General features: G+C 43.6%; 1 protein-coding gene across 3 annotated transcripts in view; it reads left to right on the top strand.

The window, feature by feature from the left end:
• LOC146652856 (kinesin-like protein KIF26A) overlaps nt 1–14,866 on the top strand; it is a 59,666-nt gene that overhangs the window by 30,797 nt on the left and 14,003 nt on the right. For all 3 annotated transcript variants that reach the window (XM_085381392.1, XM_085381391.1, XM_085381393.1), the window contains 5 exons: nt 2,076–2,258; nt 10,056–10,149; nt 10,234–10,496; nt 12,532–12,715; nt 14,259–14,415. In XM_085381392.1, the coding sequence (XP_085237518.1) occupies nt 2,076–2,258; nt 10,056–10,149; nt 10,234–10,496; nt 12,532–12,715; nt 14,259–14,415 (881 nt within the window). The remainder of the gene's footprint in view (nt 1–2,075; nt 2,259–10,055; nt 10,150–10,233; nt 10,497–12,531; nt 12,716–14,258; nt 14,416–14,866) is intronic.

Below are 14,866 nucleotides of genomic sequence, written 5' to 3'. Positions count from 1 at the left end.
CTGCAACACTGCACTGAAACATGCACTTCCTCTGACGTCCAGCAGAGGCAGCAGGAAGTCAGTGCCCACATGTTTACAGCCTGATACACAAACTGTTTGGTCTCTATAAATATGTGTCCCTGTATAACAGCTGCATTTGAATTATTAGGGGTGTGGCCTCTCTGACTGACAGGTGACACAAGGGGTTTTAGCTTCAGCTAAACTGGACCTCTGTGCTGTGTTTGTGCTGTTGGAGCTTTTTGGAGCATTTTTAATGACATCATACATCTGCACTAACAGACTGTCCAGGAAGGCGGAGCTTCAGTTTTAGGGTTTTATTTGGATGTTACTGATCAGGTGAAAGAAAAAATGAAGAAAAAATCCTGTAAAAACATTTGTGATTGAACATAAATGTGCCGAGTAGGGCTGGGTATCGTCACTGATTTCTAGAATTGATTCACAAGGTCCCGATTTGATTTGATCCATGATTCGATTCGATTTGATTTGAATTGGGGAAATTTGCCTCAGACAGAAATATTATAATTCTGATCATTTATCAGTACATATCCATATTTTTATATCTTTAAAAAGAAAACTGACATTTCTGTAAGCATCACAGCAAATGCTTTTGTGTCAAAGTAACAGAGCGAAAACACAGAAAAACATGAAGGAGAATTTCCTGACCTGTCTTTTTATAGCAGATAACCACCTTAAAAATATTCTGCAGTAAAACAAAAACAGAAGAAAACCATTAATCTACACATGAACATTACCTGATGTTTCTGAAGTGAAAGCAAATTTACAGAGGTTTAATTAGAGACACAGCTAAGTGTTTTGCAATATCACATAATATTGAAAATTTTCTTCAGTATTGAACAAAAGAAATGGGGCTTTCTTGTCAGAAGTCAGTTAAATTAAAAAAAAGAAAAACAGCAGCCGACAGCGCTGTACATAACAGTAGACTTGTGCGTAATAAACAAGAAAATAATGCAGAAAACAGAGATTTTTAGATGAGAAAGTGTTTTTGAAGTGCACTGAGAGAGAGAGCTGTGCATGAAGTGTCATTTTACTGTGGTGGAAGCAAAACAGCAAAAGAGAGAATTCATGACGATGTTTATGTGAAGCGAAATGTGAAGTGAAATGTGAAGCGTAGTTTGGATCTTCTTTTGCTGCTGGTTCAGTCAAATTTGGTTGGAGAGAGACATAGCCTGAGATTCTGGCATTTCGGGCATAATAAATTTATATTTAGATTTATATTCATTCAAGATTTTAATGAATCGATATTGCGTTATTCAAGCTAGAATCGATTTTAATCTGAAAATCAATAATCAAAAAAATAATCAATAATCAAAACCCACCCCTAGTGCCGAGTGACTGGAACACATAAAATTAGCTGTGACTGGATCAGATGGCGACTTTCAAGCTGCTTCCTGTCTGTATCCGTGGTGACAGAGGAGCTGGCTCGCAGAGACTCGATGTTTAAAACCTGCTCCGTCTCATTATTGGCTGTAAACTCAAACTCCTCGCCACCAGCTCAGCAGCTCTATGACAGCACAATAAAACCCTTTAGAAGGCTGAGGGACACGGGCTGTTGAAGGTCAAAGGTCAGGAAAGCAGTGTGACTCCCTGCTCAGTCCAGCTCTGATTACAGTCTAAAATGTCATCCTGGAATACCTGAAGAAGAGCTCAGGACGTCTCTGGAGGCGTTACGGCTGATTCTGAGCTTCTTTCAGCACAAACAGTTGATGGTGTGTATCAGGTGATCTGAGTCAGGTGATCTAACGCAAACTCAGTGAAAACCACATGGAAAACAAAACTAAACAGCAGGTAGAAAAAATCAAATCAAAGTTTAACTAAACAAAGTCAAAGAAGCACAGTTTCCTTCCAACTCGGTGTCAATATCTCTGAACGCTTGTACCCAAGATAACGAACGGCTGCAGGTGAAGCAAACGTGGCCACGTTCAGGCCAACCATCTATCACTATCTGAGCACCTCTGGCTTAGTTTAACGTTTCATGATGCAACTCCATTGTCCAGCCAGAGACTTGATGAACGCAGCAGTCTTCTCTGTGCTTCATGCTTCCTGTCTGTCCTCAGGTCAGAGTCATGGTCCGGATCTGCTCGGTCCAGGATGAGTCCTCGGAGTCCATGTCCTTCCTGAAGGTCGACGGCAGAAAGAAGCAGCTCACACTGTGCGAGACGTCAGCCCAGAGACGGTCCTCAGCCTCAGCGCCAAAGACCTTCACCTTTGATGCCATCTTCTCGCAGGACGCCTCCCAGGTGAGTTCTCCAGCATCAGGAACTTTACCATATCTTCTTCCGGGGATTAGTGTGGGTAACGTTACAGCTGATAATTTAGCTGCACAGACCTGCTGCTGGTGACGCAGAATGAACAGTTTAAAGTGAAACTTTCAGAGTTTTCTGAATAAAAATCTAAATTCAGGGCACGCACGAAGGTTTGAGCTCTTCATCAGCAACGTGTCAGCATGCTCTTTACCCACAAAGAGCAATGACAGCAGCAGACAGATCACAGTGCTGTGTGTGCGTGTGTGTGTGTGTGTGTGAGTGTCAGTGCTGAATGTTTGTATCTGTGATGTGACATATACCTGCAGATAGATTCATAAAAACATGTTTATGATGTTCAATTTTTCAGCTCCTCCAAGCAAACAACATGGCACTCAGCATCATCGTGCCTGCTGGGCTGCAGATCTTCTCTCTTTTTAGACACCTGACTGCATCGGTGATATAATGGTTTCATGTTTAACACGAGTTTTATTGGAGAATTGGAGAAAACACCTGGGTCAGTGTGGAGTCCACGCTCAGGTGTCTGACTGCTGGACAAAGTGCACCAATAAGAGACTTCCCTCATTCTTATTAATTTCAGTTTTATGTATATAGCACTAGATCACACCAACAGTTTCCTCAACAGTCAATCGTTGTTGTGGAAGTTACTTCTTACACAAATGAAAGAAAGCAGTCCTACATATTTGTTTAATATGTGCATTGAAGAACATATCCTGGACAAAAATGACTCCAAGGTTCATCACAGTGTTACTGCAAGTCAAGGTAATGCCATCCACTGTAAGAACATGCGACTCACTATGGAGCCCACGAACTTGCAATCCACAAGCCACTTTGCTAGCTATGACTGTGTCTACTGCTGTCATTGTACTGAGCCTTAATTGCACTGGCTGAGTCTTCACATTTAGTGCAGAGACCAGATCTCCCAAGATGAAAGTTGAATCGCTCTGTGTGTCGAGCAGAGCATATGTGAGAATCTCGCTGTGGGGGTCTTCTGCCAATGACACAAAAACAGGAACAATGCTAGACGTAGCTGAGGAGTATCTTGTCAATGTGTGTGACATGACTAGGGATGGGTATCGTTTAGGTTTTATCCGATACCGGTGCCAAATCGGTACTTTTGAAACGGTGCCGGTGCCCAAACGGTGCTCAAACCGGTGCTTAAAGAATGGAGAACACAAAATTGGTCCAAAAACCTCTCATGTTCAGCTGGTTTTTTGTAAAAAGATAACAATGTTAGCCTTTTCTGCAGCTATGGGGCATATATGGTATCACTCTTGGCTGGAAGCAGTGCTTAAACAATGGAAAAAACACAAACTTTGTCCAAAAACCTCTCATGTTTAGCTGTTTCCCTCTTTTTCTTTGGACATTTTAGCCTTTTTGGCCAGGGTGAAGGGAGTATCTGCCATCAAACAAGAAGACAGCCGCATGTAGCTATGATGATGTTTGCTAGTTCACCTTACCTGCACTGATGTAATAACGTGGTTAGCCTACTCAACGTAAATTACACACGAACAACATCAAACTACTCACGCAGAGAAGAACGGCTGCTGCTGCCATCATCATCCGTCATCATCCTGCTACACTGGCAGGGCTAGAGGCTAGGACTCTCCTCTTCGTGTTTTTGGGGATGTTGCTAACTCCGGGTCTGATAACAGGCACCACACCCGCAGTAGATGCGCTTGGTGTGAGGTCTCGCAGCAAGCTATCAAATACGGCGCATTTCTCGGCTTTTAAAAAAACCCCGAAATGTGCGCTGCTTTTCAGTCTGGTTACTACCGTTTATGTCCGACACCGGTACCCATCCCTAGACATGACATTGCGGACTTCCTTTGTCTCATTTCCTGCAGATGGTGAATCGCTGTTTAACATTTCACTGGCTCCCTCAATTCTCTCTATGTGCAAGCAAGTTGGATGATTTCGACCACATACAGTGGGGCAAAAAAGTATTTAGTCAGCCACCGATTGTGCAAGTTCCCCCACCTAAAATGATGACAGAGGTCAGTAATTTGCACCAGAGGTACACTTCAACTGTGAGAGACAGAATGTGAAAAAAAAAATCCAGGAATTCACATGGTAGGATTTGTAAAGAATTTATTCGTAAATCAGGGTGGAAAATAAGTATTTGGTCACCTCAAACAAGGAAAATCTCTGGCTCTCACAGACCTGTAACGTCTTCTGTAAGAAACTTTTCTGTCCCCCACTCGTTACCTGTATGAATGGCACCTGTTTGAACTCATCATCTGTATAAAAGACACCTGTCCACAGCCTCAAACAGTCAGACTCCAAACTCCGCCATGGCCAAGACCAAAGAGCTTTCGAAGGACACCAGGAAAAGTATTGTAGACCTGCACCACACTGGGAAGAGTGAATCTACAATAGGCAAGCAGCTTGGTGTGAAAAAATCAACTGTGGGAGCAATCATCAGAAAATGGAAGACATACAAGACCACTGATAATCTCCCTCGATCTGGGGCTCCACGCAAGATCTCATCCCGTGGGGTCAAAATGATCATGAGAACGGTGAGCAAAGATCCCAGAACCACACGGGGGGACCTGGTGAATGACCTGCAGAGAGCTGGGACCAAAGTAACAAAGGTCACCATCAGTAACACACTACAACGGCAGGGAATCAAATCCCGCAGTGCCAGACGTGTTCCGCTGCTGAAGCCAGTGCATGTCCAGGCCCGTCTGAAGTTTGCCAGAGAGCACATGGATGATACAGCAGAGGATTGGGAGAATGTCATGTGGTCAGATGAAACCAAAGTAGAACTTTTTGGTATAAACTCAACTCGTCGTGTTTGGAGGAAGAAGAATAGTGAGTTGCATCCCAAGAACACCATACCTACTGTGAAGCATGGGGGTGGAAACATCATGCTATGGGGCTGTTTTTCTGCCAAGGGGACAGGACGACTGATCCGTGTTAAGGACAGAATGAATGGGGCCATGTATCGTGAGATTTTGAGCCAAAACCTCCTTCCATCAGTGAGAACTTTGAAGATGAAACGAGGCTGGGTCTTCCAACATGACAATGATCCAAAACACACCGCCCGGGCAACAAAGGAGTGGCTCCGTAAGAAGCATTTGAAAGTCCTGGAGTGGCCTAGCCAGTCTCCAGACCTCAACCCCATAGAAAATCTGTGGCGGGAGTTGAAAGTCCGTGTTGCTCGGCGACAGCCCCAAAACATCACTGCTCTCGAGAAGATCTGCATGGAGGAATGGGCCAAAATACCAGCTACTGTGTGTGCAAACCTGGTAAAGACCTATAGTAAACGTTTGACCTCTGTTATTGCCAACAAAGGTTATGTTACAAAGCATTGAGTTGTATTTTTGTTATTGACCAAATACTTATTTTCCACCCTGATTTACGAATAAATTCTTTACAAATCCTACCATGTGGATTCATGGATTTTTTTTTTCACATTCTGTCTCTCACAGTTGAAGTGTACCTCTGGTGAAAATTACTGACCTCTGTCATCATTTTAGGTGGGGGAACTTGCACAATCGGTGGCTGACTAAATACTTTTTTGCCCCACTGTATAGTGCATGTGTGCCTTCTTTTGCATTCTTTACTAGTGTGACCCTTTCTTAAACAGCCGAAGCAAAGACGGTTTTCACGAATGAAAGCTCTCTTTTCATCAGGAAGCCTTGTGGCAAAGGTTGGGCACTTGGCGACACCGTGTGTTTCATCGTTGCAGACGAAGCATGGTGGTCTTGGCTTTGAAATTAAGGTCCCTGGTTTACCTGCAGAGTGCTTAGCTTGAGCATTGGTGCTGAGTGCCTTGGTTCTCAGAATCAGAATCAGAATGGGGTTTATTGCCAAATGTTGAGCAGGTTTACAACATTAGGAAATTGCTGCGGTGCTTCAGTGCAAACATGGTGTCATAAATAACACTTAAATAGACATGGAAAAAATAAAAGTGGGGATAAGAATTAAAAGTGCTACGTGGAAAGATATGTGCATGAGATATACATGAGATATATACATGAGAGTAAGAATTAAGAGTGCTTCTCTTAGGAAGCCTTTCATCTGTTACTTTAGTGGTTAATAAGAAGGGAGAAGCAATGGGGTTGCAGGCTATTCTAGCTTCCCTTTGTAGAAATCTGGTGAAATGAGCAAATGGTGGATACTCTTGACATCTGTCTAGTTCATCCACAACAACGCGACCCCATCTGCGTACCAGCCATTCGGGCAGTTTTTTGAGAAGTTTATGATTTTCTTCACAATCATTTAGAATTGCCAGCCCTTTAACATGAGGGATGGCCTCGGCACAACTTTGAAGGAAATCTGAAAACTCTCTGAGGGCTACTGGGTCATTGGGAGCTATTTTTGGCCATTTCATCAGTTTATCCCTGAAAGCCTTGTGGACGACAAATGAACTTCCATACCTCTCCTGAAGAATCTCCCAGGCACCCTGATATGCATCTTCTGAGTTTCGATAGAAGAATCCTTCGACCGCCTTCCGTGCCTCACCTGCAAGATAACTTTTCAAATACAACATTTTTTCGCCTGCGGGGAGGGGTTTGTGGCCAGTCAATGCTATAAAGGATATCTTCCAGTCTATAAACTTTAAAGGGTTACCAGTGAACACTGTGGGTTCAGGTTCAGGCAGACAGTTGGAGACGAACAAGCTTGCAAGCTCCTGTGTTAAGCTGACCTCCTGTTGCTTTTGCAAAATCTCAGGTGGTGCACACTGCGGTCGAAATGATTCAGCCTGTGGATTCAATGGATTCTGAGATTCAATGATTTGGCTATCAAGTTGTGATTTGTCATCTGCTTCATACTTAAGGCTTTCCAATCCATTGTAGTTGTTGTAAGCTCTCACTCTGGCTGCTGCTACTTTTACCTCATTTTCTGCCTGTAGCTGTTGCAGTTTAGTTCTCTCTTCCTCTAACTTTGCTGTCATTTCTGCAATCATTTGTGCTTCCTTGATTTTCCACTCATGCTCTAAGCTACTCAACTTGGCTTGCTGTTCATGTATTCGTTGCATTGCCTTCGCCTGTTCTAGTTTAGCTGCAAGGTCAGCTTCGGCATCCACACGTTTGCTAGAAGTCGTAGATGTGGCTCCAGAGTATGAATCTGAGCCCTTTGAATGCTCTGAAATAACTGTTTCTGTTTCAGTTTTCCCAAAAACAGATCCATACTCCTCCTTACTTAATATCATCCTTACACGCTCCTTCTCGAACCTGTCATTAAAAGTCTTATCTATATCTTCTAGTCGTTTACTAATGAGATCACAAATTTCTGTTGTTAGGGCAACACAGGCATCCATTCTCTTGACAACATCTGGAGTAGAAGTATGATTACGTCGGCTAGGCTCATACAGTTCATGTACTAATGCTTCTTTAGCCTTAATGTCCGTTTGTGTTCTAACAAGGTCTTCGTTTGAGAAGAAACCTTTCAGCTTTGTTCTAACTCCTCTTGCTAACTCCTTCCAGGACTCATATGCCTTGCTAAATGACCTTTCATTTTTCTTGGCCTCCTGTTCATGCATCTCCTGCCCCTTTTCTGTTAGTCTTCGCTCTCTGGAGCTGGACCTGGCCTGTTGTGCCTCTGTAGATTTGTCTATTTCTTCAACGGGGGACCACATTATTATTAATTTTATTTTTGGCTTGTTGCACCTGCCCTTTTAAGTGTATATATCTGAACTCAAATGGGTTGAGTGGTGGTTTCAAACTTATTAACACTCAACTTAGATATTTACACCTTTAACCTCACAGACTGGCAACAAAACCCAAATAATACTGATGATGCCATCAAATCAGACAATTTGCCACTTAAGTTTTTACAGAAGTACAACTGATAGCATAAAGCCCAGATTCAGTCTTCGACATTCTGATGTAAGAAATGTGGGATATTCAGCATCACAAGTTTACATGCTACTGTGTTAAATACAGAAGAGGTCTTTCTTTCTTGCATTACTTTAGACTGCCATGTTGAAGATCATTTGCTCACACAGCTTACAAGATGCAGATGTGCATGACATTGTATTTATAATGTCCTTATTTTGAGTCCTTTACTGATCCAGCAGTCTCTGGATGATGCGATACACTCCTTTACTCACAGTTCGACGAAAGAATAAGATGAGCGTAGATGGCTGCAAGGCAGCGATGAGTTTCACTGTAGCACCCCTTGGCATCAAGAACAACAGAAGAGTCTCTAACGGGTGCAGCCATTTATTTCCTCACCACACACGGCTCATTCTCTGGACGTTGAGCACCATGAAAACTATAAAATAAGAAAAAATTGATACCCGTACAGTACTTTTTGAACTATAACAATGAGGAATAACAACAATGAGCTTAAGTTAATTCAGGCAAGTTCAAACAAGTAATTATGAGATATACAGTCACAGATTAAATAAAACAAAAGGGGTTACTTCAAACAGCATCAAGGGATTACACAGTTCAGTTAAATAAAATATAACAACAGATCACCTCTCATCACATACCTCAGTCCGCTTGCCAAGGGTGCAAAACTCCGGTAAACACTTAAACACTTCGGCCCGTTTCTCATGGGGTGCTGCTAGCTTGCATGACACACATGTCTTGCCAAAAAAAATAGCACATGGATGTAAGTAACGTAAATACAGAATAAAAAGGTTTTCAGATAGCTCACAATACAAACGCAGCAACATACCTTACATTAGAAACACACTTATCATACTTATCAAAGTATTATCGTAACTTACATGGACTTTGTACAACTTATTCCTGCCGCGACAGACTGCTCCATACACATTACGGGGTATGCCTCTGAGCACATCTGTCCTTAGTGCGACTGCGCATACAGTTCCGACAAGCCCCGCAAGGATGACTTATGGTACAGATCAGCGGTTCATTACATTGTATTTAAGGCACTAGAAAAGTCAAGATACTCAATCTCCATCAAAGTAATTAAGTAATAGATATACAACAACTATTTTTGGTTTGATTGTTTTTATCAGAACTCTTCCTGTAATTCTACACATTTATGTATTCCTGCTGATGATTTCTTTCGTTTACTGAGCTGTCTCTTTTTTACCTCCTAAATCACCATGGTAATGAACGCTGAACACTCATTTGGTTTAAAATCATCTGGAAGCACTAGATTTTTACAAATTCTCTTATTTACATCTTGCTTTCAGTGTGATATGAATGTTATATGTGCAGCCATCACCTTAGAAACAAACAGCAGCACTGAGCATACCCAGACACATCATTCACTGCCATTCATATCTTGAATTTACTGCTGTGTGACACAAATCACTAGATTAACCAGTTTCTGCCACTTTTGTCTTTAAGACTATTTTACTGTTAGATTTTATCATCGTCTCATCTGATATCGTCTCTGATTGGAGAAGGTGGAGCTCACAGGGAGCAGAGAGCCACAACAGAGAAAGTTGATAACCACAGTGATGAGACCCATGATCTCTGACTGAGGTTCCAGGTTTAGTTGAGTTAGCTAACTCAGAGGAAGCCTGGATATGTTAACTTCCTTTGTAGGACACCTCTCAGGTGTGTAAGCTCAGCTTTAAAGTCAAGGCATCCACATGGGGAAGGATTCACTTTGTCACTCACAGCTGGTCCTAAATGACTTTTCCTGCTCTGGTTACCTGCAGCAGGTCACATACCTGCCATGCTGTTGCTGGCATGTCAGCAGCGGGCTTCGGTACACCAAGTGCTCCAACATCTCTGACCTAAAGCTTGTCAAAAATACTGTACTGTGTGTATTGTTATGTATGAGGCGCTGTGATAGTGGCAGTGCTCTAAGTGATCGCTGGCTTCTCTCTTCTAGGCTGAAGTGTGTTCAGGAACGGTGGCAGAGGTCATCCAGTCGGTGGTGAATGGCGCGGACGGCTGCATCTTCTGCTTCGGGCATGCTCACCTGGGTAAACACATGATACGCCACCCACACACACAAAGACATAATTCTGAAAAGTCACATGATTGTTGAGTTGACCCTGCCTCCACAGGTAAGACGTACACCATGATTGGTCGGGACTGCTCCACCCAGAGCCTGGGTGTGGCTCCAACGGCGATCTCCTGGCTGTTCAATGTGATCGAGGACCGGAAGGAAAAGTCCGGAGCTTGTTTCTCAGTCAGAGTGTCGGCCGTGGAGATCTCCGGCCGCGAGGAGACGCTCACCGACCTCTTGGCCGAACTGGCGGCGGCAGGGCACCAGGAGGCACCAGGCCCCGCTGTGTTGCTGAGAGAAGATCCCATCTGTGGATCCCAGGTACAGGAAACAACTCGCACTTTGAGCACTTTTTAACCAATCACACAAACTGGCCTCTGATATAAACCGAGGACTGTGATTAGATGATATATAACTAATGATTACAGCTCAACATGATATCCAATATGTTCATCCAGTCATCCGGGCCACTCATGCCGTTCCCTTTCCAAAAGACCTCGCCATCTCCTCCTTTCCTTCTCTTTGTCTGTTCCTGACCTACTCACTGAACTCCTGTTCACTCTAGAGACTTCTTCACTGTTGACACCTGTCCAATTAGTCCTGACCTTCCTCCTCCAACTCGTTCAGTTTGTTTTATCTCCCCGGGCTCCTTCTATCTGCGCTCACTTTAATTTTCTTTCTCTTTTTCTCCTCTCATTCTGACATCCTTCCTTTTTTTCCTTTATCAAACCTCATTCTGTCTTACTTTAACTTTTATCTCGTTCATTTTCTCTCTAAGAGTAAAGAAGGATTTCTACTTTGAGCCAGAAGAACATCACAGAGCTGCAGATGGCAGGAAGATGATCACAGTCTGGTTTCTGTGCTGCAGAATGATTTAAAGCTTTGTTTCAGTCCGAGCCTGACTAATATGGGGTAAACTCTTGGCAGTGTCTGCGCCTGATTGCAAGATGCCTATGTGTTTTAATCGTGCCTGATGTTAAACTGAGTCAGGAGAAAGACATCAATATTGGATAAATACAGCTTCCATCAGGGTCATAGCTCAGTGAAATCTGAATGTGAATCCATCCATCCTCTTCCCCCTGTCCTGTGGTAGCTCTCAGACTCTGTGTATATATAAATCTAAGTTGGCTTTATATGAACAGAGAAGAAGAGCTCTTTCTTACTGCAGGATCTTCATTAGGGATGGGTATCGTTTAGGTTTTATCCGATACCGGTGCCAAATCGGTACTTTTGAAACGGTGCCGGTGCTCAAACGGTGCTCAAACCGGTGCTTAAAGAATGGAGAACACAAAATTGGTCCAAAAACCTCTCATGTTCAGCTGGTTTTTTGTAAAAAGATAACAATGTTAGCCTTTTCTGCAGCTATGGGGCATATATGGTATCACTCTTGGCTGGAAGCAGTGCTTAATCAATGGAAAAAACACAAACTTTGTCCAAAACCTCTCATGTTTAACTGTTTTCCACTTTTTCTTTGGTCATTTTAGCCTTTTTGGCCAGGGTGAAGGGAGTATCTGCCATCAAACAAGAAGACAGCCGCATGTAGCTATGATGTTGTTTGCTAGTTCACCTTACATGCATTAATGTAATAACGTGGTTAGCCTACTCAACGTAAATTACACACGAACAACATTAAGCTACTCACGCAGAGAAGAACGGCTGCTGCTGCCATCATCATCCGTCATCATTTCACTACACTGGCAGGGCTAGAGGCCAGGACTCTCCTCTTCGGGGATTTTTGGGGGATATTGCTAACTCCGGGTCCGATAACAGGCAACCCACGCACAGTAGATGCGCTCGGTGTGAGGTCTCGCAGCAAGCTATCATACGGCGCATTTCTGGGCTTTTAAAAAAAAACACTATGCGTCGCCAGGTGTTTCATCGGATTTGAGGTGTTGCCTCCTTTGACAGTATCAGCTTAAAGCACTTGTTGCAGGCTGCTGAGTTTGCATATTTTGCTGTGAAGTACAGCCAGACTTTTGACCGCTTCGCCTTGGGCATTTTTAATCTGTAGCTCTGCTCTAAAAGAACGTACGTACCTGGGCCCGCCTACTATCCTCGGAAACGTAAAATTATTGGCTAGAAGTGTATCACAGCTCAGGAAAAAAAAGCACCGAAATAAAGCACCGAAATGTGCGCTGCTTTTCGGTCTGGTTACTACAGTTTATGTCAGAACCTGTGCCATCATGGCACCGGACACCGGTACCCATCCCTAATCTTCATCATGTACACCTGCAAGCAGAAGCTGAAAACATGGACTTTCATGCTAGCCTGCAGCATTTCACCGTGAAGCATGCCTCTGTTCTGTGCAGCCACCTCAGTCCCAGCTTATCTGCATCTCATTAGCTCTTTCTATCAGCTGCAGAACCAGATAGAGGTTCGGGCGAGCAGTGCCGAGCGAGCAGCATCCTTCCTGGACGCCGCCCTGGCAGCGAGGAAGAGCAACCAAATGCCGAACAACCAGGAAGTCCGAAGGAACTCCCACTTCCTGTTTACCCTGCACCTCTACCAGGAGAGACTGGACAAGAGCAACAAGGCAGCCAGTGAGTGTGTGCGTGGTCATAACTGATATTTTGCCAGAATTATTAAAAGTTGCTGTGACGTTAAAACTCTACTCATATTTGTGGACCAGTTTCGCAGCTTCTTCCTCTTTTCAGTATGTTTGTTATCAGGAAGCAGAACCTCAAGCAATAAAACCTAAACCCTTTAAAATTCAAACTTGAGATCACTGAGGGAACTGATAGTATATCAGGAACATATACCTCACTCGTCTGACACCTGTTGGTTTGTGGACTCCACGTTTTGAAGGCTGAGACTAACCAAAGAGAACACTGATGGCAGGTTAAGCAGATACATGATGGACTAATGCTCTACATGGTTCACTTCTGACACGGTGTCAGACAAGTAACTGGACATGCTCCGATGAAATGGCTGAGAGATTCAGGCTGGGTGGAGCTCTCTGAGTTTGGTCTCCCTTCCTGTTGAGATGTTCACAGTTTCTGAAGGTGAAGGCAAGGTTGCAATTCATTCCATACAAACTGTGGATCTGGGAAAAAGCAGGGCGCTTTGAAGAGAAACTGGTACTCAGCATGTCATTGAAAACCCTAAATGAAGTCTGAATGGCTTATTTGGTTCAGCTGAAGCGAGATATGATAATCCTTAAACCTCCCAGCAGTACACAGACCTGCACACACACTCCAGCTGCAGACTCATCAGCTCAGCAAGGACTTGGAGCAGCAGCAGGTTAGAGGCTCTGACCCCGGGACAAGAATAAAAGCCCCCATTAGCGACCATGCAGCTGTAAAATTTGGCAGCTCAATTAGTCGTTAGCTCTTTTTTTCCACACTCCAAACATGTAGCTGCTAATTAGCTTGGTGTTGAATTGCTAACATGCTCAACAGGAGCGTTTACAAGCAGAGCAGCTACACTAACGCTGCCTCCACCCACGTCTACCTGTCAGCAGAGCCGCTTCCTCCGTTATTGGGCTTTTATGCTGGAATAAATCTGCATGGCTAACGAGCCCTGATGGCTTGGCATCCTGCAGTGTTTATAGAGCTGTGGAAAAGCATCCACTCAGTGGCGCTCAGCACTTTCTAAATCTTGCTGATGTGGCCGGTTAATGGTTCTCGCCATCATTACTCTGAATTAATGAAATGAGCAGGCAGTTAAACTGAGCGGATCAGACTGATACTGAAGCTTAGCGGGATGCATTTGGGACGTGTTCAGATGAAGCTTCTTTAACATTTGCACATGCATGCAGGCGTATATATGTTTCTACATTTGGTTAGTAATGTATTGGAAGTATGATCTGATGACTTGAGATTTGCTGCAGGACTTTACTTCAGCTCGCACACAGCCCACGGGCATTTTATATGATTCCTATCATTCACAGATAAGGAAGAGATGTCTTTACCCTAATGGCTGCTTGGTTCCTGATAAATGATTCAAAGCAGCCAATAAGTTATTACCAAAGCTATTGATTATGTTTCTGTCTATAGACTAATGAATAGATTGTTGTCTCAGAACTAATGAGCAGTTAAGCAGGCAGTGTCATACATTATAAAGCCCTCTCAATCTGCATGGCAGTGTCCAGTCGGAGTCGCCTTCACCTCCTGGATTTGGGCAGCTGCGAGACGGACATCAGCAGGACCCGAGAGGGGGGCGGGGGTCAGTGTCTGTCGTTCTCGGCGCTGGGAAATGTCATCCTCGCCCTTGCCAATGGAGCCAAGCACGTTCCCTACAGGTACGGGCATTTTGATGAGCTCAATGGGGTCAAAGGTCACAGCAGCCAAACAACAGATGGACCAATGATCCCCGTGAGGGGGGTGGGGGTCAAGCTGTGAGCTTTAATGAGCTTTCAGTCAGTGTTAAATGGTTGTTTAAGCTGATGAATAAGTCACAGTAATGATAACTGATGTTCAGTCCTTTTTTGCTCCTCACATTTGGTCTTTTCTGTTTAATACCTATTTCTGGATGCTATTTTTTAATTATATTGATGAACTTTCACCTCGCTCCTTCGTCCCCTTTTCTTTTCGTTTGTGAAGCCATCAGCATCACATGTGTTTTATTTATGGAGCGAATATCTGCACCAAAGAATCTCATCAGTTATCATCCACAGACTTCAAAGACTAACATACAAGCCTGTCGATGGAAGAATCTTTGATATCTTTATGTTTTCATGTTTTTTAATGACA

Source organism: Rhamphochromis longiceps, linkage group LG15, assembly GCF_057381845.1.
Source record: "Rhamphochromis longiceps isolate RC_006_pf linkage group LG15, R_longiceps_female_GT1.1, whole genome shotgun sequence".
Taxonomy (NCBI): Eukaryota; Metazoa; Chordata; class Actinopteri; order Cichliformes; family Cichlidae; genus Rhamphochromis; species Rhamphochromis longiceps.
The sequence above is the reverse complement of the archived record's forward strand: the minus strand, read 5'-3'. Positions and strand labels throughout refer to the sequence as shown.